This window comes from Mercenaria mercenaria, chromosome 14, assembly GCF_021730395.1.
Source record: "Mercenaria mercenaria strain notata chromosome 14, MADL_Memer_1, whole genome shotgun sequence".
In the NCBI taxonomy this organism is placed as follows: domain Eukaryota; kingdom Metazoa; phylum Mollusca; class Bivalvia; order Venerida; family Veneridae; genus Mercenaria; species Mercenaria mercenaria.
In genome coordinates this window covers 23,893,503-23,919,252 of record NC_069374.1, presented here as the reverse complement: position 1 = coordinate 23,919,252, position 25,750 = coordinate 23,893,503, and the positions used below count along the sequence as shown (strand labels likewise).

At 33.3% G+C, this 25,750-nt stretch overlaps 2 protein-coding genes across 2 annotated transcripts in view; one reads left to right on the top strand and one right to left on the bottom strand.

Annotated features, from left to right (window-relative positions):
• The window catches only part of LOC123526565 (zinc finger protein castor homolog 1-like), a 50,253-nt gene extending 47,859 nt beyond the window's left edge, over window positions 1–2,394 (bottom strand). Inside the window, exon 1 of the mRNA XM_045305782.2 lies at window positions 2,294–2,394. The gene's annotated coding sequence lies outside the window, so the exon portion shown is untranslated. The remainder of the gene's footprint in view (window positions 1–2,293) is intronic.
• A 440-nt stretch (window positions 2,395–2,834) lies between these two features.
• LOC123526566 (leucine-rich repeat-containing protein 23-like) lies at window positions 2,835–25,382 on the top strand. Its single transcript, XM_053522545.1, has 9 exons — window positions 2,835–2,894; window positions 6,234–6,346; window positions 7,375–7,628; window positions 8,803–8,933; window positions 10,009–10,145; window positions 13,938–14,014; window positions 14,673–14,827; window positions 17,148–17,229; window positions 24,919–25,382. The coding sequence occupies exons 1-9, from the start codon at window positions 2,835–2,837 to the stop codon at window positions 24,939–24,941; spliced, it is 1,032 nt and encodes a 343-aa protein (XP_053378520.1). The 3' UTR covers window positions 24,942–25,382.
• The last annotated feature ends 368 nt before the right edge of the window (window positions 25,383–25,750 follow it).

Genomic DNA, 25,750 nt, shown 5'->3' with positions numbered 1-25,750 from the left:
ACTGCTTCAGATTAACTATAACTGAAAAATCAATGATCGCTGACAGAGAAAGAAAGTGAAAGATGTTACTTTTTAAAAGACAGATAGAAAGAAGAAGAAAGAACAGAACATCTTCACTCCAAAATAAAACCAACTGCTCCAAAAATCATGCTAGTCAACAAACACAAAGATAGAATGAAAGAATGAATGAAAGAATGAATAAAAGAAAGAAAGAAAGAAAGAAAGAAAGAAAAAGAAAGAAATGAACAACTGACCAAGATGAAAGGAGTGGAGGAAGAAAAGTAATTGGTAGTTTTCATGTTTTAATAGGTTGATTATTTTAAAAACTTACCATTTAGTCATACATGTTCTCTAACAGTATACCTTGAACAGTATTTTATTGCTGAATCTTTCCATTATATTCAAATATCATGATAAATATGAGATAACAAATCAGTTCAATATCTCAAGGCTCATATAAAAATTGTAAATTTTACCTATTTAAACTTTGCCCCACATCCACTTATATGTACATTTTCGGAGATTTGACTCTATATGCGTCAAAGATATGCAGATAATATAAATTTGATATCAACTAATTTTGACCTTTAATAACAAATTTACTTAGTTACTTGCAAATCTTAAAACGAGACATTCCCCAAATAAATGGTGTTTAAACTATCTGGACCCATTCCAAATTTGCAAATGAAGGCATACAGATTATATGTACGAAAAAAGCAAATATCTATCTGGTAACTATAGAACTAAAACAAGTCAGCCCTAAGTAAACTCATAAATTTCCTAGTACCTTTTTTTACACTGTAATCTGAGTTGAAAAGTTTTTCAGTTGCTAGGTCGATTTGTAAAACTAGAAAATTAAATGTGGATTTTAAGCGAAATCATGTCCCGGCAAGTTGGCACAGTTATTGGGTGTTACCAGGACAACAATGCAACTTCGAACCCGGCTTGTACGGCTTAAATCAATAAACTTGAATAAATCTTTTATTGAGGATATACCTGTAAAAATATACTTATCGATGGATTATATAGGACCGCCGTTGAAATTGTACTCAAATTATTGACAAACCAGCAAAAACTGATTACAAATATAAATCTTTCAGATTTTGATGTCTTTATTTCTGAAACTTAAGGCAGTTTTGAATTAACCATTTTAAAGTCTATGTTTACCTACAGCTAATCTTTTAATTTTGTTGACTTAAAATTCTGATGTCTTTTTTACCCTAAAACAAACCATTTTCTCATATTATTAAAGATGAGGGGATGGTGGAGGTCAACGGGCCATTTGATTTAATTAATCAACACAAATTCCTCTGTGTATCCAAAATAAAAAAAGAATTGATTTTTAAACTTTTGTTAAGTTTCACTGTCAGATGTGAACTCTAAGATTAAGCAGTATTAAATTGCTACATCACTTAAGAAAAGCATATGAAAAGCATCAAGTACAAATATCATAATTATAATTTCTTTAAAATCAGAATTATCTCCCTTTTCTTTGAATAGGATTACCAAATAATAAAGATGAATTGATGAACTTAAGTCCAACTTAAATGTAGGCAAAAACAATTGAAAGAAATCTGATGAAGTTAAACTGTTAATAAAGGGAGGTAATTAAAAATCTAATTAAAATCAACAAAACTAACAACTCTCATTGAATAGTAGCTAAATTTTATAAACAGCAATATCATTAAGGTCTCAAAGCAAACTAATTGTACATGAAAAAAATCTTGAAGAAATTAAGAGCGAAAGTGTAAACTGTATAAAACCATGTTTTGGTTCAGTTAACAGCAAAATATAAAAATGAAAAACAAAAATGTACTGTTTTATTACTAATATAAAGGATAAACCTAAAATAAGGAATTAAAAATTAACATAAATGCATCTTATGAAATTCTGAATGCAATTATAAAATTTAATATTGCGTTTATTTTAAAAATATTAGGATTAATCTAATCACATCTAACAATCTATAGATGCAAGTTAATTGTACAAGAACAAATATATCAATGGTCTAAAAACAATGTCAAAAAGTCTGAGATAGATACTATGTGCAAAATAATTATAAATAAAACAAACCATAGTTTCTATGCAGTAACACAAATATAAAATGAAAAACAAAAAAAACGTTTTTATGACATAGCTAAAAGGTATTTGTCAAAACTATCAAATTTTTGGGAAATTATCAAAAATTTTACACGCCCACTTTGCAGACGATTTTTACATACTATCTTGATTGACAGGTGTAATTAATACAAAATATGTATATTGCAGCATAAATCAAATACAAAACGATTACCTAAGCATCAAGTTGACATTTTGAAAAATTAAATTTAATTCCCCCAAATTTAGCTGTCCTCTCCAAACTTTGGAACAACTCCTGCAGGTTCTTGTGATTTCACGAGAATTCACGAGATAAAAGAGTAGTTGTTTAACTGCAAAATGCATCTAAATGGATAATCAAATTCACATTGAACGAACTGTAATTAAACATATATTGTTGTTCATTACGCTTTATCTTAAATTATTAAAATCGAAAACGAAACTTGAATAAACTTTCCTAGCAACAGTCGCCATATTTATGAATCAAAGCTGTGCGAAACAGGAACACGCAATAAAATTTCGAAAAAATGTCTGACGTTGAAGGAGAAAACATTTGATGAGAATTAGGATCGGAGAAGCAACAGACAGCTGAAGGAAGAGCAATTAGCGAACAGTGAGTGCGAGAATTACACAAGGAAACAAGAACGAGAGAAAAGTGGTGGTAATGTCAAAACCATGCAACATTCTCGTTTGATCAGCGTTTTTGATAAAATGAGGACTAAATGTAATTTAATTACATGACTGTCTTGTTTGACAACTCCGTTGATTTCAACGATCAGAAAATTAAATCAGAAGTTGTAAACAAAGGTGCATGTGAACAATATTTTTTTTTGTGAAGTTCTTATCAATATTTATTTTCAGTGGTCTGCACTGGGCAGTTAACAGCAACACTTTTAATTCTGTCTATCTGTATTTGTTACTGCCAATACCACTTGGGAGTAATGCAGGCAGATCTGCATGCCCAGTGTTCCAATTATGCCCTATTTTGTTATTCCAGCCTAAGCCGGTTTTTCAGTGCTGTCATAGAAGATTTAAAGTTTCAAAAGAATTTGATAGTTAGGATACGAACATCTACTTGTAATAATCCCCAGAGAGACAATCTAGGCATTGCTTTGTAATGTGAATTAGGCTTGTCAATGAGGAGCCCAACACCAGCTGAAACAAGCAATTCTTTCTCGTTAACGAGATTCATCATTAGATACACTTGTGATAAAAATAAGTGTCTTTTTTGAAAAGTTCTTTGTACAATTAAGAACAATATATGATTGTGTTAATGGACAAAAAGTTTTTAAAATAGAATCTTCTGTTTTCTGAAGAAGGTTATATATTACCCAATAAATTTTAATAACAAGTTTGTGCAAATTCGTTGAATATATTTCTATTTTATGCAAGTTCTTTTCATATTTTATTTTGTGTGTATCTCCTTGCATTGCTACAACATATTAAAATTTAGCAAACTGAATATAGCTGCAATCACATTTTCCAAAGGCTAGATCAATGCATAGCCTCGGAATTACCAGAAGAGTGCATAACTATTTTTGTTTCTCAGTTTGTTTTCAAAATAATACGAGTTTCAGTTTAAAATGCTAGCTGTCAGAACCAGTGTATTTTTTAAAAATAAACTGTAATATATGAAGTAGTAAAGGGTAGAATGCACTTTAGTAATCCCCAGAAGTTTACAATGCACATTATGGCTGCGCATGCATCATGTACTGTGCAAGTTGGGGTGTGTGGCGAAGTGGGGAGCAGCAGCCCCCAAACATATTCATCTAAAAATAACGTTACCCGTTATAACTTTTTTATTTTTAGATACTATCTCTAAATGTAGAAAATCCTCATCAAAAGGGTTTAGCTAGCTAACTGATTTTGTAGAGCTACACTCACAATAAAATGTCGTGTGTATCAATCATTTATTAAAAAAATCTCCCATTTTTTTAGAGGTAGTGCACATTTACACTGTACATAGCTATACATGTATTAGGCATGTACTGTTTTACATTTAAAGGGACAAACCCACACATTTTAAACGAAAAAGAATTTCTCTCAAAAATCCGTAAAAAGTGAGTACTCTGAAATGAAAATGTGGTACATTGTTAACTTATTGACATAAGATTTCTGCAAAATATTAATATTCTTATAAATAACTAAAAACAATTGTGCAGAAGGTAGTAAACCGTTGAAATAATGCAGTAAATTTACATTTTTCCTGCATTTTTTTTTTCACTCACTTTATCATTGTTCAGTGTCGTATATAGATTCCTTGCCAAACTTGGTGGAAATGAACATATTGAAAAGTTTCACCCAAACTGAGGGCAAGTATAGCTTTAAAACACACAACACACTTTTCTATTTATATAGCCAAACATGTTAAGTTTATTTCAACATAGCCTTTGTGACCAGTTCAGACCAAGATCAGAGATGTGCAGGCTGATCATGGTCTGCACTGTTTGCTATTCGGTCAGTAAATTTTCAATGAACACCCCTTTGAATAATAAATTGTCCTGCCCAAATTGAATGACAGACCAGACCATTTTAGAAATTTAGCAAGGTAAAGGTTAATAATCTTGATATCAGCTATTATTTTGTTTCAGAGTTTGCAGCTGCACCCTGATGTCACTTTATTTGTAACAAACCGCTCAGTTTTAACCTGCAGATAATCCCTCTGATGCAGTGACAGTGCTGGTTTCCAATTCTGTAATTGTTCCGAAATGTGAAAATGATTTTAGACCAGTAAAACAGGGCTGTTGCAGAGTTTATCAGGATTATTGACACTTTCTCGTTTTAATGCTTAATACAAAACATCTAGGAAATGTATAAAACAAGCAAATTTCAGTAAAAAAATCACATTTCTGGAATCAGAAGGCAGATTAAAAGAGTTTTGTCCAAAATGTTCATATTTATCACACTACTAAAACAAAAATATCATTTACTTTTGCTTTGTTTTTTTGTGTGTAATGAAAATAGATTTGTAATTGATAAAAAATATCACAATTTAAAGGTTTTTGTGCATTTCAAGAATGTAAATGATAGGTAACAGTGGTCACAGACTTAGTAGATCTGACCTACTCACTGTTAGTCTAAAAAGGCATTTTTTTTTTGCAATTAATGGTTATTCAAATATGTGTGATAAACTTTCAAACATAATACAGTCAAACTTGTTTATAAAGACCACCCTTGGGAGAGCCAAAATGTGGTCTTTATTGGAAGATGGTTTTTATTCACAGGTTAAAATACACTGTAAATGTTAAAATGGGAAACAAAACGTGGTCTTTGGAGCCAGGTGGTCTCTGTTCAGAAGTGGTCTTTAACACAGGTTTGACTGTAATGTACTTTTATTAATTATGCCCCCGGCATCTACTGATGCGGGAGGCATATAGTGATTGTCCTGTCCGTCCGTACAAGGTTAACCAAATGGGACGTTTCGTCTAGCATCAATACCTCTTACAAGAATGAATTGATACTAATACAGATATAACCTGTGACCATTCCTTATCTTCAAACATCACCTGACCTCAGTTTGACCTTGACCTCATTTTGGACTTAGGTTGCTTTATATGGGCCACCTCTTGGTTAACCAAATAGAACCATTTCATCTATAATCAATACCCCTTACTAGAATGAATTGATACTAGTGCAGATGTAACCTGTGACCATTCCTTATCTTCAAATATCACCAGACCTCAGTTTGACCTTGACCTCATTTTAGCCTTAGAGTTACCTGAACCATATGGTGCAAAATCTATCGACAAGGATGCCACCGGGGGCATCAAGCGTTTATTGAACGCAGCTCCTTGTTGAATATGGAAATCCACTCTTTACAAACAATTTCATTTATTTTATTTTCCTTTCTTTTATATTTTATTTTCCTTTCTTTTATCTTGCTTACCATCTAGTAAAACCCAGCCATCCTGTCTGCTCTCCTCTGCCCCCTCCCCGCCACCCCCATTCCCCCCTCCTCACCACACCCACACATACACACACAACCACCCAAGCCCCGTTACGACTGTAATAAATATTCAGTTCACACAAATATATCTAAAACTAATGATATATCTTTTCATGTTTAAAACACAACACCTTTATTAAACAAGTAAGTAATTACCCATTAAATTACCTGTCTCTCATTTTCATTGTAGAAAGTTCCAGAGGTGCTGTTGACTGAAGAAATGATGCCAGATTGTCTGTCTCTTCTCTGTAAGACTGGAGACGGACTTGCCCATGCATATGTGAAACTTGATGTCAAGGAGAGGTACACTTTATCTGCTCATAGATGCAATTAAGCAAACACTTTCTGATAGCTTTTGTTTCCTTATAATTCATATTTCTAACCTTGAATTTTTGCCTCTTTAACAGAAAAATCTAAGAGAGCATTTTAACAACTTGAGTTGCATTTTGCAATGTATCAGTAATGCAGGTTCATGTATCAGTAATGCAGGTTCATATATCAGTGATGCAGGTTCTTATATCAGTAATGCAGATTCTTTAATATATGTGGAGCTTCAGCCATTCCAGTTTAAACTGCTGGTGTAAGGTAAAATAAAATACAGTTGACCCTGTCTTAGCAGTCACCTTTGTTAAGCAGCCAGTTGCCTTCACCTGCTTTAAGCAACCACATTATGTGACTCCATTGACTGACTGTTTAATACAGGTTTTACTGCAGTTATTTGAGAGGTTGCCATTCTATACTTATTTGGTACATATGCTTTTATGATTCCACTCTTCGTTTCAATAAACATGAGGTGTCGGAATTTAGAACATTGCAAATTATTCACACAATTTAGCCATAAACCTTCAAAAAGTACTCGCAAAACCAAACATAAAGTTTTAAACATGTAGATTCACATGTAGCTAGCTTTATCAGACATTTTTTGCAGCTGCTTTATATAATGTATATAGCGATTTATAACACTAGTACTGCACATATACCTATTAACCTTTAGCCCGCTAAATTTCTGAAATGGACTGGTCCATCACTCAATTTGGGCAATACCATTTATTATTCGAAGGGGTGTTCACTGAAAATTAGCTGACTGAATAGCGAACAGTGCAGACCATGATCAGACTGCACAGACGTGCAGGCTGATCTTGGTCTGCACTGGTCGCAAAGACAATCGTTTGCCGCAAGCAGGCTAAAGGTTAATAAAAAATTGTAAATATTACTAAACAATGTCTGAAAAAAGTGTTATGTGAATGTACCATTTTTGTTTGTGGAAACTGAGTTTTTCATTCATTTACCTGTTAATTAACGAGTGAATTCATTTTTTTCTTTTATTTCAGAGAACTTACAAACATAGCATTACTAAAATCATTTATTCACCTGAGGTATGTGGATGTAAGTAAAAACAATCTGAAAGACATTTCACCATTAAGTGCACTTACTCATATGTTGACATTAAATGCTAATGAAAATTTGCTGACCAGTGCAAAGTTGGAAGAGATGCCGTTTTTACAGGTCGCTACATTTAACAATAACAAAATCACAACAACAGAAGGGGTCAATCATCCGATGTTGGAGCACTTGTCAATGAATAGTAAGTAATAAACGGGGCCTGTGTCCAGTGTTTTAAATCTGATATTTGGACTTGGACGTCAAAAGTCTAAAAAAAAAATTGCTGTGTCATATTTTAATCGGCATAGATCTGTTGTAATTGAACTTTGCATGAATGTGTAATCTATGGCCATAGACAGCTCGGTTAAATTTCATCAATACAAATTTGATTTGAACAAAGTTATTACAAATTGAATATTTAAGTCAAAGATTCAGACATTAAATGCTGATGATTACGGGCAAATAAACTTTTCGCATCCTGAAAAAATAGATTTCAGACTTTTAAATGCTGATGAATACAGACTGTTTACTTGAATGTAGCACAAACATAAAAAGGTAAAACAGTCACCAATAGAAAAGGAGCTGGTGTGAAAAAACTTGGCTATTTCAAGAAAACGAAACAAAGTTTAGAGGTAGCAATTGAAAAAAGGACACAGCTACGATTGTAGCATGCACTGTGACTGTCAATTTTACTGTAAATCAGTTTTAGTTTTCTGCATGTTTCTGTAATAAATGGTACAGAAAAAGTTAATATTAAGTGCGTTGGATTGATTATCTCGGATTTATAAACTTTTGAAACAAATAATGAACGTGAATTTGACCTGATTGCGTTTGGCTTTTATCAAATTGATTAATAACCAGAAATTCAGTTTTAGTCCCCCTACTGTTATGAATCACATTATGAGTTTGCTCTGCGTTCTGTCTAATCAAAAGGGATTGGAACAGAAAGAAAGACTGAATGGTATGTAAAGTGCCTTATGAAATAGTTTTATTTATAAAGGTGTTCAATAAAAATTGGTTGTATAAATAAAATAAAGAATTGATACAAAAAGATGGCATAGTGGATCCTGCATAACAAATTGTCATTTATCAAAATTGCATATAGTGAATCAAGTTTATTGTAGCTCGACACCATGAGAAACATAGTGCTTTGAACCGCATGAATCCAGTCCGCTGCCGATTTGGTCAGTTGTAGGTCATGCTGGTCCTCAGCATATCCCTATTGGAATGGCTTGAAACTAACAGCTTACCGTGAACTGCACGTGCGCAGGCTGGTCTGGATCCATGCTGGTCGCAAAGCCACTATGTTGGTTTTCTCATGGCGCAGCTCAAATTATTGTTGAATCATAATTAATTATACACCTTTTTAATTTCAGACAACGAGATTACCAAAGTGTCTGGTCTTGATGAGGCCAAGTTGTCACGACTACATACAATAGAATTAAGAGGGAATAAACTCACTACTACAGAAGGCATTTGCCTGCCCAACTTGAAGAACCTGTTCTTGGTATGAAACTAGAGATGATAGTATTGAAACAAAATATAACTTAGATAGGTCTACTGGTTTATTGGTTAATGAAGACTACAAGTTTTATGGTTACTTTTTCCATCTGCGTATGATTTTGGACAGATTCTGTTTTTGCATAAGTCTAGTACCATGCAGTGACAGAATTGTTCGTTTATTCAAAGCAAAAAGTGCAACATTTAGCAAAGTTATTCAGCTTGACAAACTTTATACCATCTTAATTTTTTTTAAAAATGCCTAGGTTGTAATTTGTCAGTTCATATAAGGCAAGGACAGAAGGCTGTGAGGTTCTAAAACTGAATGCTGCCCTGCTATTGGCCGGTTTGAAAATTGTGTTGAGAGACGGCCAGTCAAATGTTTGATATTTAAACTGGTTTCCATACACATCTTTACAACCTTGGATCCTGCTTTATAAAAACTGTATGAATTTTAAGCTTAAGATTAAAATTTGGTTGTCTTACTGTGAGGAAATGACAGGTTGTAAAGAAATGCCACCAGATCCTGTCTCTATAGTGGCTTGTCATCTTAAAGACTGTACAGGTCTAGAATAGAATCTGTTTCTCTGCGTTGAAAAGAAGCATTGTCTTAACCCTTACCAATTGCTTGACACAGTTGATTCAGCCTTTGCAACCAGTGCAGATCATGATCAGCCTGCACATCCATGCAGTCTGATCATGATCTTCACTGTTTGCCATTCTGTCAGTATCTTTTTTGGTAAGCACCCCTTTTAATAGTTAATGGTACTGTCCAAATTGAAAGATGGACAAGTTCATTATAGAAATTTAGCAGGGTAAGGGTTAATACATGCCCTTGCTATAACCGCCAAGGTGAGCAGCAGTCCAGTGAACAACGTCTCTGCAGCTCAACCTAGAATCATAAGGTTGAATCCCACTTAAGATATAATCACATTATCCTTTTATGACCTGAGTACTGGTTTCCCAAAGGAAAGCGATTGTAGGGGTAATTAAAATGAACTTTCTTTTTCTTATCTGAGCTGAAAGAAATTACCACTTGTATTATACTTAACTTTTAAGTTGTTTTTCTTCTGTTGTAACAGGGAGCAAACATGATAAAGCAGTTAGATGGTATGGACAAATTAACTGGTGTAACAACAGTACATCTCCGAGAAAATCAACTTTCTCAGCTGGATGGTTTCTCAGAAGAAAACAAAATGTTACAGTACATAAACATGAGGTAAAAACAATTAAAACGCTTTAAAATGGAGGTTAGTCAATTTATAGTCTGTGGCAAAAACCACAATGTAAGTGTATTACTATCTTAAGTGGGAGATTTAAGTCTAGGTTTTTTCCTGAAGCTTGGGCTTTCCCTCGTCTTTGAACTCATACTGCACAACCAAAACTGCATGTGTATATTAAATGTATCTTTATCTTAAATCAGAGATTTACCCAGAATTATTCTTAAATTATTTGTTTTACATCTTATTCTTAAACTGTTTGTTTTACATCATACCCATAATGTTTTTTCACAAACTGGCAAGTTTCCTTTAAATATCAACATGTTTTGTCTCTCAGTTTTGCTGCAAATCATAGGTCTGCATATTTTGTATTTTGTCCTGTTTGTGCTACATAATGAATTAGAAAATTTCATATAAAAATATTCCCTTTTGTGCTGTACTTCCTTACCTCAAATTTTGCTGTAAATTTAGGGATTCTGATGTTGTCATTCTCTTAAATATTTATAGTGCACTTATCCAGATTCATGTCAATGTTTTTCGAAATTTAGGAAACGCTATCATTACTTAGTAGTCTTTAAAGATAGGGATTTCAGTGAGTTTTAGGTATCAAAACACAATTTTGTACTCTGTAAAATATAATATACAGACCTTTTTCTCATCATGTTGGGAATGCCACCGACACCAGCAAAATTGCCTCCTTTTATAGGTGGTAGCTTTATAGGGGAAAAAAGCTCTGATATAAAGGGGAAAAAATGCTGTAAAGCATAATGCTGCAATAGCCGTGTGGTGTAATGAATTTTGCTGTATTTTATAACTTGCTGAAAACATGAATTTGAATAATTTTGAATTTATGATTTTAATAATATTTGATATAGGCCTATAGATTTTAGCTGATCTGATTTTTTGAAAAAAAAATGATGAGTTATTGTCATCATTTGATCAGCGTTGGCGTTGCCTGGTTAAGTTTTATGTTTAGGTCAGCTTTTCTCCTAAACTATTAAAGCTATTGCTTTAAAACTTGCAACACTTGTTCACCATCAATAGCTGACTCCTGTTCAGGAAGAAACATAACTTCATCCTGCTTTTTGCAAGAATGATGGCCCCTTTTGGACTTACAAAATCAGATTTCTTGGTTAAGTTTTATGTTTAGGTCAACTTTTCTCCTAAGCTATCAGAGCTGTTGCTTTAACACTTGTTCACCATCAAAAGCTGACTCTGTACAGCAAGAAATATAACTCCATCCTGCTTTTTGCAAGAATGATGACCCTTTTTGGACTTAGAAAATATCAGATTTCTTGGTTAAGTTTGGCGTTTAGGTCAACTTTTCTCCTTAATGGTCAAAGCTTATTGCTTTAAAACTTAGAGCAGTTATTTGCCATTAAATGCTGACTCTGCACTGCAAATACCGTAACTCTACATTGCTGTTTGCAAGAATTATGGCCCCTTTTGGACTTAGAAAATCATGGATAGGACAATATTTCTATTATACAGAGACCAAAAAATCAGATGAGCGTCAGCACCCGCAAGGCGGTGCTCTTGTTTTATATAATTTTAACATTAATCTGTGTGAATGTCCCTTTAAATGCATGAAAATTGTTCCATACTGGTACATGTTTAAACAACTGGTGGAAAAGATGTGTACATTGTACTGCTATATTTGAAACAAATAATTTTTCTTGCTCACCCTTCCTCTTACACACTTATGCGTGTTTGAAAATCCTCCTTTAAGCTTCATTTAACCTTCATCTAAACATGAATTTTTGTTTTTAATGATAAAGCGTTATCTCAGTTTTAGGGAAAATTTCACATGGTTATTTAGGAAGAAAGTCTCTCTCGATGTCAAGTACTCAGGAAATTGTTAACTTGCTCATTTTTGTGAAAATCCACATTTTCGCATGAAAAGGAAACGGCTGTTGAAAACATACTTGACTTTTAAGTTAAATAACAAGATTTTTTGAGATGTTGTAAACATGTTTGTTAAGAGTTTTGTAGATCATTATATTTAATAATTTCATTTACATGAAAAATAAGTATTGTACTATGATATTAAAGTGTGACTTTGACCTAGAGCTTTTATGGAAAGAAATTCAGACATTGTTTCATAATGCGAAATGGAAAGGGTCTAATGGTCATTTATTTGCACTAATATTCCATGTTCTATGTGTTTAAAACAGTACTCTCACATATTTAATTATTAGTCAAATACAGTTTTTTTGTGCTCTCTACATATGCTACTACAAAGTCCTATTTCATTGACAAAACAACTTCATACATGCCCTGAGATGTTTGAATAGAAGTACTGGTAGTTTAGCTGACCAAATTCAGAGCATCAGGAAAATGTATAGGGAGAATAGGCATTTTTTCAGCTGAAAATGTTTTTATTGAAGAAAAGACAAGTGGTTGTTAAAATATCACAGCTAATTAAGGGGACATAACCAAATTCATATAATGTGTTACTAATATTTTACACAACTATGATTTGGGTAAAATACTAAGCGGCATACTGGTTCTTCCCAGGAAATTGGGCTTTGCATGTATTGGTGCTATACACTGGGCATATTAAAGAACCAGGTTGTCTGTTCACAAAGAGCTAGACTAAATTAGCTGGACATGCCTGTATAAAAAAGATTTCTCTCTGACTCTCTCTCAACTGGCTTTTTCTTGCTCTGTCCATCTGGTCAGATATCTCTGTCTGTAATAGTAGAGAATGAATTTGATGTCCTGAATGGCTGTCACCATTCTATGTAAAGCACTTTTGTTGAACATTGTTGTCATTAAAAGGGCACTTTATAAATCTGTTATGAAATAAAATGAATAAAGGAAGTAAATGGAGGAATGTAAATATTATTATTGTATATAGACTGATAAGCTCAGATTTACTGCTCTGTATGAAGAACATATTTGTACAACTTTTTTTAAGGACGTATGCTAGAATTCCCTGGATATGAGATGGGCGAAATTTTTCCCAATAGTAGAATTTCAATATCCAAAGTTTGAAGAAATTCTATTATTGGGAAAAATTTCGCCCCGAATTCTAGCATACACCTTTGAGAGAATAATTGATCAATTAGATATATGGCGATGATATTGTCTGAGTACTAAGACTGGGTTGGATGATAGCAAATGATGACTGGGCAGTAGAGATAATTGAGCCACACCTTGAGAAAACCAGCAAAGTGCATTTGTGACCAGCATGGATCCAGACCAGCCTGCGCATCCGCGCAGTCTGGTCAGGATCCATGCTGTTTGCTTTCAGACCCTATCGTAATTAGAGAAAACTGTTAGCGAACAGTATGGATCCTGACCAGACTGCACAGATGCGCAGGCTGGTCTGGATCCATGTTGGTTGCAAACGCACTATGTTGGTTTTCTCAAGGTGCAGCTCATATAATCAGTGCCCATATCCTATAATGCTTAGATATGCTACAGTTGTCTGAAGGATATAAAATAATGATTAGACTAGATCTAAGACTATGTGAGTGTACCACAATATGTACATATGAGACTAACCTTGTCCTTTTTGTCTGTGACAGATCTCCTATACATAAGGTACTGTGATGTGAAAAACTGCATGTGTAAACAATACTCCTCAGTCTTGTATAAAATATAGTTACAGTTGGACCTGCCATAGCTCCGCCTGTATTAAGCAGACGTCAGTTAGCTAACTTCCAAAATTGACATTTTGTTTTAATTTCAAGTTACCTTAAGCTGCCACCTGCCTTAAGCTGCGAGATTGTTTCTCTCCCTTGGCTGGGTGTTTAATAAGTACATGGATTTACTATATTTTACAGAGGAAACAATACATCAGATGTAAAAGAGATCAAGAAGCTGGCATGTATCCCCATGTTGAGAGCCCTTGTATTGTCAGGTATTTATGTTTATTACGTGTGTTGATTGTACTTGGTTAATTGTCTACAATTTGTACAGGGGCCTCCGTGGCCGAGTGGTTAAGGATGCTGACTTTGAATCACTTGCCCCTCACCGATGTGGTTTTCAGCCTCACTCTTTGAAGTCTTCATGTGAGGAAGCCATCCAGCTGACTTACGGAAGGTCACTGGTTCTACCCAGGTGCTGCCTGTGATGAAATAATGCATGGAGGTGCACCTGGGGTCTTCCTTAACCATCAAAGCTGAAAAGTCACCATACGACCTATGATTGTGTCGGTGCAACATTAAATCCAAAAATCAAAGAACAGTTTGTACAAATATAAATTTTCAAAATTTTTGGAGGATTCTTTTGTACCACAGTTTAAAATATAAGAATGTCATTTAATTTCAAGGATTGATGCTGCCATGAAATGCATGTATATTACTTTCCAATATATTTATAATTTCACAATGTATATATATCAATTCTTCCATTGCCTTTAAACACTGTTAAGGATTTAAGTTTTTTTCGAAGAAAATTCATGTACAAATGTATAGAACTTCGCTCAGCACTTTAAGTCTGTGAATGGTTTATTTTTGAAAAATTAGTTGATGAAGTACTTAATATTCCATTTATCAATTTTATCTTGTATACAACAGAAAATCCTGTTGCTGAAGAAGACGACTACCGTGTTGAAGTTTTGATTGCTTTGCGGAAACTGGAACGTCTTGATAAAGAGGAGTATACTGAAGATGAAAGAAATGATGCTGAAGAAATGGCGGAAGCAAGAAAAGCAGAGGAAGCTAATGCTGAGGTTAGTTGTGAGAAACAAGACTGGTTCCAGGATTTTATTGCCTGAGTTTGGTTACCAGTCTTGGAATGCAGCCTTCTCATTGGTTGATTTTAAATTTGTGTTCAGAAACAACCAATCAGATCGGAGAGTTTTTGAAACTGGTCTCAACACTCGGCTTTTTATCCAGGGACACAGATTTGTCCTTTACCCATCACTGATACTCAGAGCAATTTTATTTTTGTTTGTGCAATATTTTTTTGCAATTTTTAGGAATTAAGAGACTTGCTTGCTGGCCAGGAGTCTGAGATACAGTTTGTCTCTTGGAAAGTATGGGGCAACTAGAATAGGGTGCATTTTTTCAAGTAATTGAAAAAATTGCTATCATTGCTTAGCTGTATATAAATGACATCGTTAACACAAATACGAATTCTCACAGATTTTTTTCTTCATTACTAGTCTGTCAGCGAGTTTATGGAGCTTAGCTTTTTATTAGCTTTTGCTCTTTAAACTGAAAAAAGATACTCTAAAGATTTTTGAAGAGAAAGTGAAACAAAGAAATAAAAACCTTTTAGGTCTTTCTATAACATCAGCTTATATTTCATGTAAATCTTATAAGAGTCACTGTTAAAATCATTAGCTAGGGCTTATATATTTCATGTAGATCTTTGAGTCACTGAACATCAGCATAGGCTTACATATTTCATGTAAATCTTATAAGAGTCACTGTTAATAATACATATTTCATGTAGATCTTTTAGTCGCTGAACATCAGCATAGGCTTACATATTTCATGTAAATCTTAGAAGAGTCGCTGTGATAACATCAGCATAGGCTTACATATTTCATGTAAATCTTAAAAGAGTCGCTGTGATAACATCAACATAGGCTTACATATTTCATGTAAATCTTAGAAGAGTCGCTGTGATAACATCAGCATAGGCTTACATATTTCATGTAAATCTTAGAAGAGTCGCTGTGATAACATCAGCTAAGGCTTACATATTTCATGTAAATCTGAAAAGGGGTCACTGTGAAACAATAAAAAACAGTTACAGGTCTGTTAATTGTAAATTCTTATAGAAGGAGGGGGGTGAGCTGGGATTGAGTCTGGGGATTTGCTTTCAGTTGTAAGACTGCAGATTTGATAAAATTTGAAATCATTTTAAAGATATTTTAAAGATACTCAAAAGAATTTTCTTTCAGAAAAAATGACATATGAATATTATCTTTTCACATCATTTCCGTATCATACATCTTTAAGTATTGAAATTTTAATGGAATTTTGATGTTGTGTCTTGAAAAGTAATGTGGCATGATTCTAAAATGTTGTGTTCCATTATTATGCAATATGCATGAACTGTTTTAAGCTCTCTGTATGTAATCAATGACTGCATACAGTAGCAACTTTCAAAACTTCGTAAATTCTTAAAAGGGTAGCAATGGTGTAGCTTATAAAGATGTGACTGCTCAAATAAAAGGTGGAATTTTTTTGTTAATGTAAGGTCAGATGATCCGTTCTCCCAAGTATTTGACCATACACATGGACCCAATTTGGACCATTTTAGTTTTTGTACTTCTTTGAATCTGTTGCATAGTGCAGACATTGTTTACATACAGAGAAAGTTTGGCTTAAAGCTTGATTTGAACAAAGTATATATACAAATTTCTGTAAATAATATACATTTGTCTTTATGTAGTTTTCATAACATATCATTAATCCTACTTCATGGTGTTATAATGAGCCTGTCCCAGAAATATTGTGTATTGTTGATTGAAAACGTACCTGTTTGATCTATAGTGCTTTTATTGACAAAATAGATGGTTTCCAAAATATGACTCTGGTCATTGCTTTACAAAGACAATATCTTCTTTACTTTTAAGCTAGTGGCCCCATAATAACACTTGGCAATTTCCGTGTGATTACATATTGTTGTTAGGCAATTAGTCATCCTTTGGACATAAATTCAGCTAAAGGTGCATATACCTTTCTATAACAACTGTAGAATGCTGAAATCACTTACAAAGAATATGTAAATTGCTTATTGTTGTTATAGACACACTACCTTAATACGCTGAAATTTCTGGTGTGATAATTGCCTGCTAGTTGCAGCAGTTTCCTTTTTTTCTTGAAATTATCTCCACTTTCTTAAACAAAAGATTTCAAATTTTGCAAGTTGTACAGTCGGTAAAAGAAATGTTTTAAGACAAAGGAATAAGAAATGTTTTAAGACAAAGGAATAAACTAAGAAAAGCAGAATTTGGCCCATTAGTCATATTTTGGAGACAAACACGTTTTTTTTTTAACACACAAATTAATGCATGATTGATGCCTCATTCCTAGATGAGGGATTTACATGTGCATGGACCCACACGCTATCATATTAGTTTTCGCGATGACGAGAACGAGGGCGAAAATGGCGACGGTGAGGATATGATATGGCCTGCATTTTTTACCAAAATATCGCTGCTTTTAATTGTGATACGAATATATCCGTATCACTGATATGCTTTGTGGAGGCTGTTCTATACTTTATAGACATTTATATGCTACCATTCTAACATAACAAGCACAGGAAAAAATCTAAAGTTTAGAAGTATTTTACTGACATATCCGAGTAATTTAATGAAAACTTATTGCCACTTTATGAAAAGTATTTGAAAAAGTTTGACGGCAAAAAACAAATTTAACAATTGCCATAAAGCAAAAATCCTTCCACCGTATACAAAAATTACACTTTAGAATCGGAGTAGTGGTTAGTTGTTTCAAAACTTGAAGAATCCCATTTTGCTACAAAGATTCGTTCTGGAAATGGTTTAAAAGTGAATATTAAGTATAGAATGCCTACAATGTACTATGCTTCTTTTACCATTACAATGTAAACCCTGACAGTTTTATTTATACATGTCTGTACATTTTGTATTTTCCTATGGCAGTAGGACATTACTGTGTGACCCAATTTGTTCAACAGCAACAAAGATGTCTTAATTCAGTTTTTAAATAACAAAATATATTTTTGTTCATTGGCCATTTTTCATGAATAGTCCAGTTTAAAGAAAGTATAATCCAAGGGAGACAATCTCAATAAATTTTGGAAGATCATAATTGTCATGAAAAAATTCATCGGTTTTCATTGCTTTTAAACTAGTTTTTCTTTTAAATTTATTTTTTATTTATGTTTATGTTTCGTTAATAGTAGTTTGTTTATTTTTTAATGAAATTTAAGAAAGACAATTGAAGCACGCAATGCTCTACCAATAGTCTACAGTTGCCATGAAAATTGGGTCACATGTTTTGTACTCTTGAAAACTTTTTTTATCAGACCCTTTTTATATTTTTTTTTTATTCCTATACAAGCAATCATAATCCATGATTTTTCCCTGTTTCACTTTTTGTACCATCATTTCATTTTTGTACATGTATCATACATGTATATACATGTACATACATCATTATATTGATTAACACTTAATAAACAAAAATTCTGGAAAGGAGATTGCTACTTATGGTCATACAGATGTTGGTTATCTTTCTATACAGAGGCACTTTACTGAACTTAAAAATATTCATCTCAGTTGGTCCGATTTACAGTATAGTAAAAATTGACTACTGGTCAAATGTACAGTGCCCAAAGTTGTAACATCTACTGTACCAATAATTTGGATCTGTTTAACATGTTTTAAGCACTTACTTTGGACCAATTCATGATAACTAAAGAAAAAACAGGATTTATCGAAAAAGTTTGAAAACAATATGAAACTTAACTGATACTGTTAACCTTTAGACCAAGATCAGCCTACCTGATCAGGCTGATCATGGTCTACACTGTTAGCTATTCAGTCAGTAAATTTTCAGTGAACACCCCTTCAAATAATAAATGGTACTGCCAAAACTGAATGGTTTTAGAAATTTACTAGGTTAACCCTTTGCCTGCTGGCGACAGTAATTCTGCCTTTGCGACCAGTGCAGACCAAGATCAGCCTGCACATCCGTGCAGTCTGATCATGGTCTGCACTGTTCGCTATTCAGTCAGTAAATTTTCAGTAAACACCCCTTTGAATAATAAATGCTATTGCCCAAATTGAATGATGGACCAGTCCATTATAGAAATTTAGCAGGCTAAGGGTTAAAGATTAACAGCTGTTGTAATGGTACACCCGTTCTGTATAAAAGAAAATCAGCATCTGTATTTCAGTTGTTATTTAAATGCTAGTAATTGAGCAAAAACTGCAACCACCTACCCTAATGTTAGCTTTGTTGGAAGGCGGAGCAAAGGTGGAAGCTGTATTTGTCTCAGCCAATGAAAATGCATGATTTTACCTTGCATGAAAACAACAAATATCCCTTGCGGCATTGTGTATAAATGATTTTACATTTCTCATTTGTTTTTCTCATACATTGGTTATGGGCGTATTTCATTGTCCCTTGATTAAGGTTCAGGTCAGTCTAAACATAGACCCACTTTCGGACAGCATTACACTTGTCATCACTGATCTTTCATTATGATTTCTTTTATCTTACATCACAAAAGGTTTGTTAAAATGGCTGTAAATCAGTTTTACCAAAACAGTCAGAAAAGACAGTTTAAAGGTAGACTTGGAAACATTTACCATTTAAGACTCTTTTTTTTCCATTTTCTATTTTTGTTAAATCATGATGACAATATTAACAAGCCATAAAACTTTCTTCCCTGCATAAGTTTTTCTGATTTTATTTCTTTAAATATTTCTATATCATTTCTTTAAACCTTGTATTACAAATAAAGATTGTGGTGGCTTACAATGGCCGCTGAGGGTCACTTTGCAGTTGGATTTTTTTTTGCATGTGTTTGAAAAGGGGCATCAGGTCTAGCCAGTAATGTACCGGTATATAAGGCAGCAGAGTGTTGCTAGTTAGGAGGGTTAAATATAATATGTAATCTGTTTATCCATTCTAAACTTTTTCTTTTAACTATTAACACATCATTTCCTTTTTTTTTTTCATTTAAAAGTAATTTAAACAGAATTGACACAGTTCTTTGATAACCTAATCTGATTTTATTTTACTTATCTATTGAATTGTTATCATTTTTCTGACATTTATTTAAAGCTGGCTTTGTGATTATCCAACTATTTACTTATTTTCAGAATTATTTGAAATTTGAAATTTTACAGAAGACAAAGAAGGGATTTTTTTTTTCAGTCTTGTGGAGGCTGATTCTCTTTCATGAATTCTGAAACAAGACTGTATACTGTGAAATCAGTTCATTCTGTTGGAATAAAAAATTTGTGGTTTCATCCAAAAATAGCAATTTTGTCGTGGAAACATAAAATTTATTTTGTTGTGGTTTTCATACAACCACAAAATTCCCAAAGAATATTAAATTTTGATTTCACAGTATATTTACCTAATGACTAATTGTGTCTAAACATGAGAAAAGGTACATTGTAATAAAATGATGAACATTATATCATAAATAAAATAAAGACGCATTGTGTCATTTACCAAATATGAACAAAATGTTTGCATTTGAATTTAAATGACATTTTTTGGGGGGTATTGTAGTTGAATTCTGCTTTGATGATAGGAATTGGAATGAGTAAATAAAACAGTCTTTTTCGACTGTGCAATACTACAAGTTTGGATATCATTTGAAACAGATTTTGCCAATACCAAAAGTAAACTGAGCCAATATGAGAAAATCAGGACCAATATTTATTCAGGACCAATACAAGAAAACAGGGCCAATATGGTATTCAGGCATTTTGACTTATTAAATTGAGGGGGCCAATGTAAAGTTGATTAATAAAATTATAATTAATCAAGTTATTTCATATTGGCCACTATTAATTTTGTTCTCTAGGAGTAATATTGGTCCTCGTACAAATAACAAGGCCAGTATGAAATCATTTGATTAATAACGCTATAATAAATTAGGTACCTTAGCTCATTATGATAAGTATAGTTTGTTATTCATGTTATAATATTTCATTTTTTTAAACATATTTTTCCATAGGAAGAAGAGGTCCCAGCATTTACTGTAACCCAGGATGAAGTAAGGGCAATCATCCCACAATGTTCATCTAAAACATGTTTATCTCCCTTTGTTTATAACCATATTGTACATCTTCATCCAGAATTTCCACTAGCTCTAGTTAGATTTGTCAGAACATATATTATATTACAAGTTTACATTGTTGACATTTTATTTTGGAAAGAAAATTATGTATTATGGGAAAAAGGGGTCTTATCTAATACAACATTTTTGTATAAAAGTATTACAGAGTAATTCTACCAGGAACTGATAAACTTACAGCAATGATAAATGGAATACATTCCCTTCATAACAATAATATTTGACCAGAATGCTCAGTAAATTTGAATAGAGCTGATCCATACCAGACGCTGAACTCATCTGTGTCTGAAACAGAGCTCATCCATGCCTATTCAACCAGGCCTGAAAAAAGAGTTCAGCCGTGCCTGCAACAAAGCTCAGGCAGAGCTCTCACATGACTGAAATAACTCATCTCTGCCTGAAGCAGAACTTTACATTGCCTAAAACAGCTCATCCTTGTCCGAACCAGAGTTCATTCATGCCTGAATCTAAACTCATCTATGGATGTAACAGAACTTATGTCAGAAGCAGAAGAGAGCTCATTCTTTTGTGAAGCAGAACTCATCCATTCCTGATAGCTCGTGATAATTCAATCATGCCTTCAAACAAATCTCATCCGTGTCCGAGCCCACCAACTTAGCTAAATAGGGAGAGCACATATCTACGGAGTGCTCAGTCATGAGTTTGATCGCTAGTCAGGTTGAATGTTCTCTGTGATAATTTGATAAAAGACATTGTGTCTGAAATCATTCATCCTCCACCTCTGATTTATGTAAGGAAGTTGGCAGTTATTTGTGGAGAACAGGTTTGTACTGGTACAGAATCCAGGAATACTGGTTAAGTTAACTGCCCGCCGTTATGTAACAGAAATACTATTGAAAAATGGCGTTAAAGGAAAAACAAAAGAAGACAAAAACATCCATGCCTGAATTACCTACAGAGCTCTTCCATGCTTAATATAGCTCATCCTTGCCTGAACCAGAGCTCATTCATGCCTGAATCCAAGCTCATTTATGCCTGAAACATTCCTAGTACATCAAGTTTTTCTCCATCGTTACTTTAAGGCTCAGATGTCATGATATATCACAAGTGCGGGCATCAGTTTTGACATTCAACATTTATTTGCTGGTAGTCCGTAATGCTTATAATGCCTATTGCTGGAGGAATTCTGGGTGAAGATAAACTATTGTACATGTTAACTGTTGTATCCACATTAAAATTGTAACAGTTAGGGCAAAATTATTTATGTCATACTAACTATGTTAAAGTTGGTGTCTCCAAATTAACCAAAAGTTGAAATTTTGTTAAACTACCTCCATTTTATCAATGTATAGGTAAAAAGGAATGGAATTGCTTCCCTTTGATTGATAAAGGGATAAACTGCAGGGTGATACAGTTGAAACCCGATATCTCGAACTTGCTTATCTCAAAATTCCAGCTATCTCAAAGACATTTTCAAGTCCCGTCCAGAAAACACGTTCATGAAATATAATTTTAAGTCAAACTTCGGTTAGCTTAATGTACAAAGCTAGATCCCTTGGAGTTCGAAATACGGAGTTTCAATTGTACTTCCCTTTAATTGATACAGGAGTAAACTGCATGGAGATACTGCCGATTGATGGATGTATGGGAATACTGCATGAGGATACTTCCCTTCGATCAATTTTGAGAAAAACTGCTTGTGTTTTCCTCCCTTTAATCAGTGTAATGGAAAAAGTTCTTCCCTTTCATCTATGTAGGGTAAAATATTTTGGGTTTCTTCCTTTTGATTAATGTAAGGGGAAATTGCATGTAGTAACTAATCTTTGATATATATATATCGATGAAGGGGTAAACTGTTTCGAGTTGCATGCAGGTACTGTAACCCTTTGATCATTATAGGGGCAAAACTGCATGAGAACAACACTTGCATGATATCTATCCTATTTTAATGACAGGCTGAGGCAGAAGGAGAGGAACAGCAGGCCACGGAGGACTAAAATTTGTTATTATCACATGACCCGTATGTAAAAATGACTGTATACATGTAATAGAGATGTTGATATTCTAACAGTGTAGATATTTCAGATGTTTTCAGCTTGGTAGCAGTAAATACTAAAAACAGTAATATGAATGTAGAATAGTGGAAATGTAACGGCTGGCACAGTTAATTGGTTTTGTAATTAGATATTTAATTAACTGGTCTCATGAGCAAAATTAATCATTGTGCTTGGTATTTCATATGGTAAGAGGGTAAATTTTTGTCAGTTACTGTTGTGCTGCTTTTTGAGGAGAATGTTTTTTTCTTGCATACCAGACACGAGTTTCCAATGTTTTCATCCATGCTGCCATAGAGGACAACTCTTATGTTGTGAATGAAGTTAAATACAAGACATTATTACATATTCGTTTCTATTCCCCATTCAGTTACAATTGTACTGGAAACGTCAATATTTTTCCATATACTGACGCCTGAATTTCATATCGGGTGCGTGACATAATGTAATGCTTGTCGTTGCACTAATTCTTTTATTTAGTTCATTATTGTTGATCTTATTCAGGCTATTTACATTAAATTTATACATTTATATACATATGTAATAAAAAAGTTATTACCTTTGCATTGGGAAATATGCACTAATTCTTTAGTGGAAGAATAATGTGCTTCTAAAGTCACGCAGTATTTTTGCTGCAGGACTCGTGCATATTTCCTCGATACAAAGCTAATAACCCATAAATATTTATGACTTCATTTATTCAAGAATGTGTTATTTATGAATGAAATGTTTAAATTTATAGGTTGTTATGACAGAATGCTTTAAACCTTTATTTTATTTCTTCTACTATTTGTAGAATATGGTATGCAAGAAAAAGAATCTGTCACTAGTTGAAGGCAATGCAGAGCCTACTTAATACCTCTTTAATTGTGTGAAATCATTAATATTCATGAGGGACAAATGTTCTTGGGTTTCATGGTTGATTTAATTAAATTAAGAAAAGTTTCCTTTAATTTTATCTTCAAAGTTTGAAATCTGTGAACTCCTTTCTCCCAAAAATAGCTGTTACGGCAAAAAACACAAAATGTTATGCCTTTGAATTTTACAGTAGTTACCCTTGAGCCCGGGATTCCAATCTGCACCAACAACCAGTGAAAGATTCTTATTATTCTCACATGTACATTGTCTTGTATAAAAAATAAACAGCATTAATTTCAAAGTGACTGCAAATAGTTCTAAGTGGACCTTTTTTATTCCAACTATTCCAGCTTACTTTGGATATAGAATTTCACATGAAGTGCACCTGTGTTTTACTTCAATATACTTAGACTCCTAGTGTATGAGTTTTTAAAAATATTAAAAACATGACTGTGCAAAGCAAAATTACCAGTAGTTAAACTCTCTTCGAATTGCAGAGCCAACCAACTTCACCCAACTGTAAGTTTTCACACAGAAATGGTAATATTGCATGGGCATGTCTGACTTCACACAATTTACTAGCTGTAAAAAGAGAGATCTTGACTTAAATAGTTTTAGTTCTTGAATGATTTGAGAACACAGGATAGATGAACATTTAACAAGGGCATTGAGAATGTGTTTGTAGAATTTCAGCTTTGGTACAGGGAGCACTAACAGCGGTTCTAGGGTCAGGGGGACTTCTTGTGTTTTTTTTATTGTTTGACAAGGTTATTGCTTAGCATACTAACTAACTTAAATATATTTTACTGATATATAACAGAAATGAGATGGACAAAAAGCATTGTGTCAACATAGCAGAGTTAATTAAACCCAAGTTTTATTGGAAGTTGTCTTAAAATGTTTTGCCTTGTAAAATTTTGGGATCATTTGGACAATTATATTTTATATTAATTTTGACATATTTTATAAAACCTGACTGGAGTGAAATAAAATAAAATGTAACCAAGTTTGTCTGTACAAAATATAAGTTTTCTAGTGTTGTTTTTTTTTTTCAGGTAACCTAATTGGCATTAGAATGAAGTTTTACTGTATCTTTTTTACAATATTCATTGTTGAATGTTTTCAGAGCAAGAAGGGGTCGGACAATGAAGAAGAAGATGAAGAAGAAGTGGAATAAAACAGAATTGTCTCCCTTTTGTGAAAAATTGCAACACAGCATTTTTGCTTGACAATTTTCTTTCTGTTTATTAACTTGAATATATTTATTTACTGTCTTTGTGAAGAAAAGATGGTGTTCGTACATAAAAAAATGTGAACAGAATATAATATCAATAATAGTCTGTTAAAATATTTTTCTTTTTCCTATATAATTTAAAACTGATGCATTTTATTCATGAGAGATAAATGATCTCACATCAAGCCTTATATCATAAGAGGTTGTTGCTGTAAAACAAAGAAGTATAGATCTTTGTGTAAAAACATGATCACATGCATATTGGTATGTTTTTTGGACTGTCTGTGATATCGTAATATTTTTTTTTAATGGAAAAAAATATATATTTACTGAAAAAATAAATTTTAACAATGTAATCTATGTTGGCTTATTTCAAGTATAGGTATAAAGCCTGTATAAATTGTGCATAAAAAAAAATTCACAAATGCTCAAGAGAAAAAAATATGGAGAATGACTAACGTTTTCTTGTTTTAGCTCCCCTAAGGAACCAAAGGATCAGGGTAAGCTATTATGAATGGTGGACGGTCTGCATCCTTCGTCCACAACAAAACTTGGTCTGTTGCATCCTGGCATGATCCTATCAAGTTTGTTAAAATGGTTCTGCTTGACACCCTTCAGGAACCTCAAAAGCTAAGAAAAGAATAATAGTTACCTTGAAACGCCGCCTTCTCATGAACTGCTTGATGGACCTTCCTCAAACATGGTCTGTTCCATTGTTATAAGG

Coding starts and splice junctions, on each gene's coding strand:
- LOC123526566 (XM_053522545.1), top strand. CDS start 2,835: ATGACTGTCTTGTTTGACAACTCCGTTGATTTCAACGATCAGAAAATT. Junction 6,347..7,374: donor AAACTTGATGTCAAGGAGAG/GTACACTTTATC, acceptor CTTTTATTTCAG/AGAACTTACAAACATAGCAT. Junction 8,934..10,008: donor ACTTGAAGAACCTGTTCTTG/GTATGAAACTAG, acceptor CTGTTGTAACAG/GGAGCAAACATGATAAAGCA.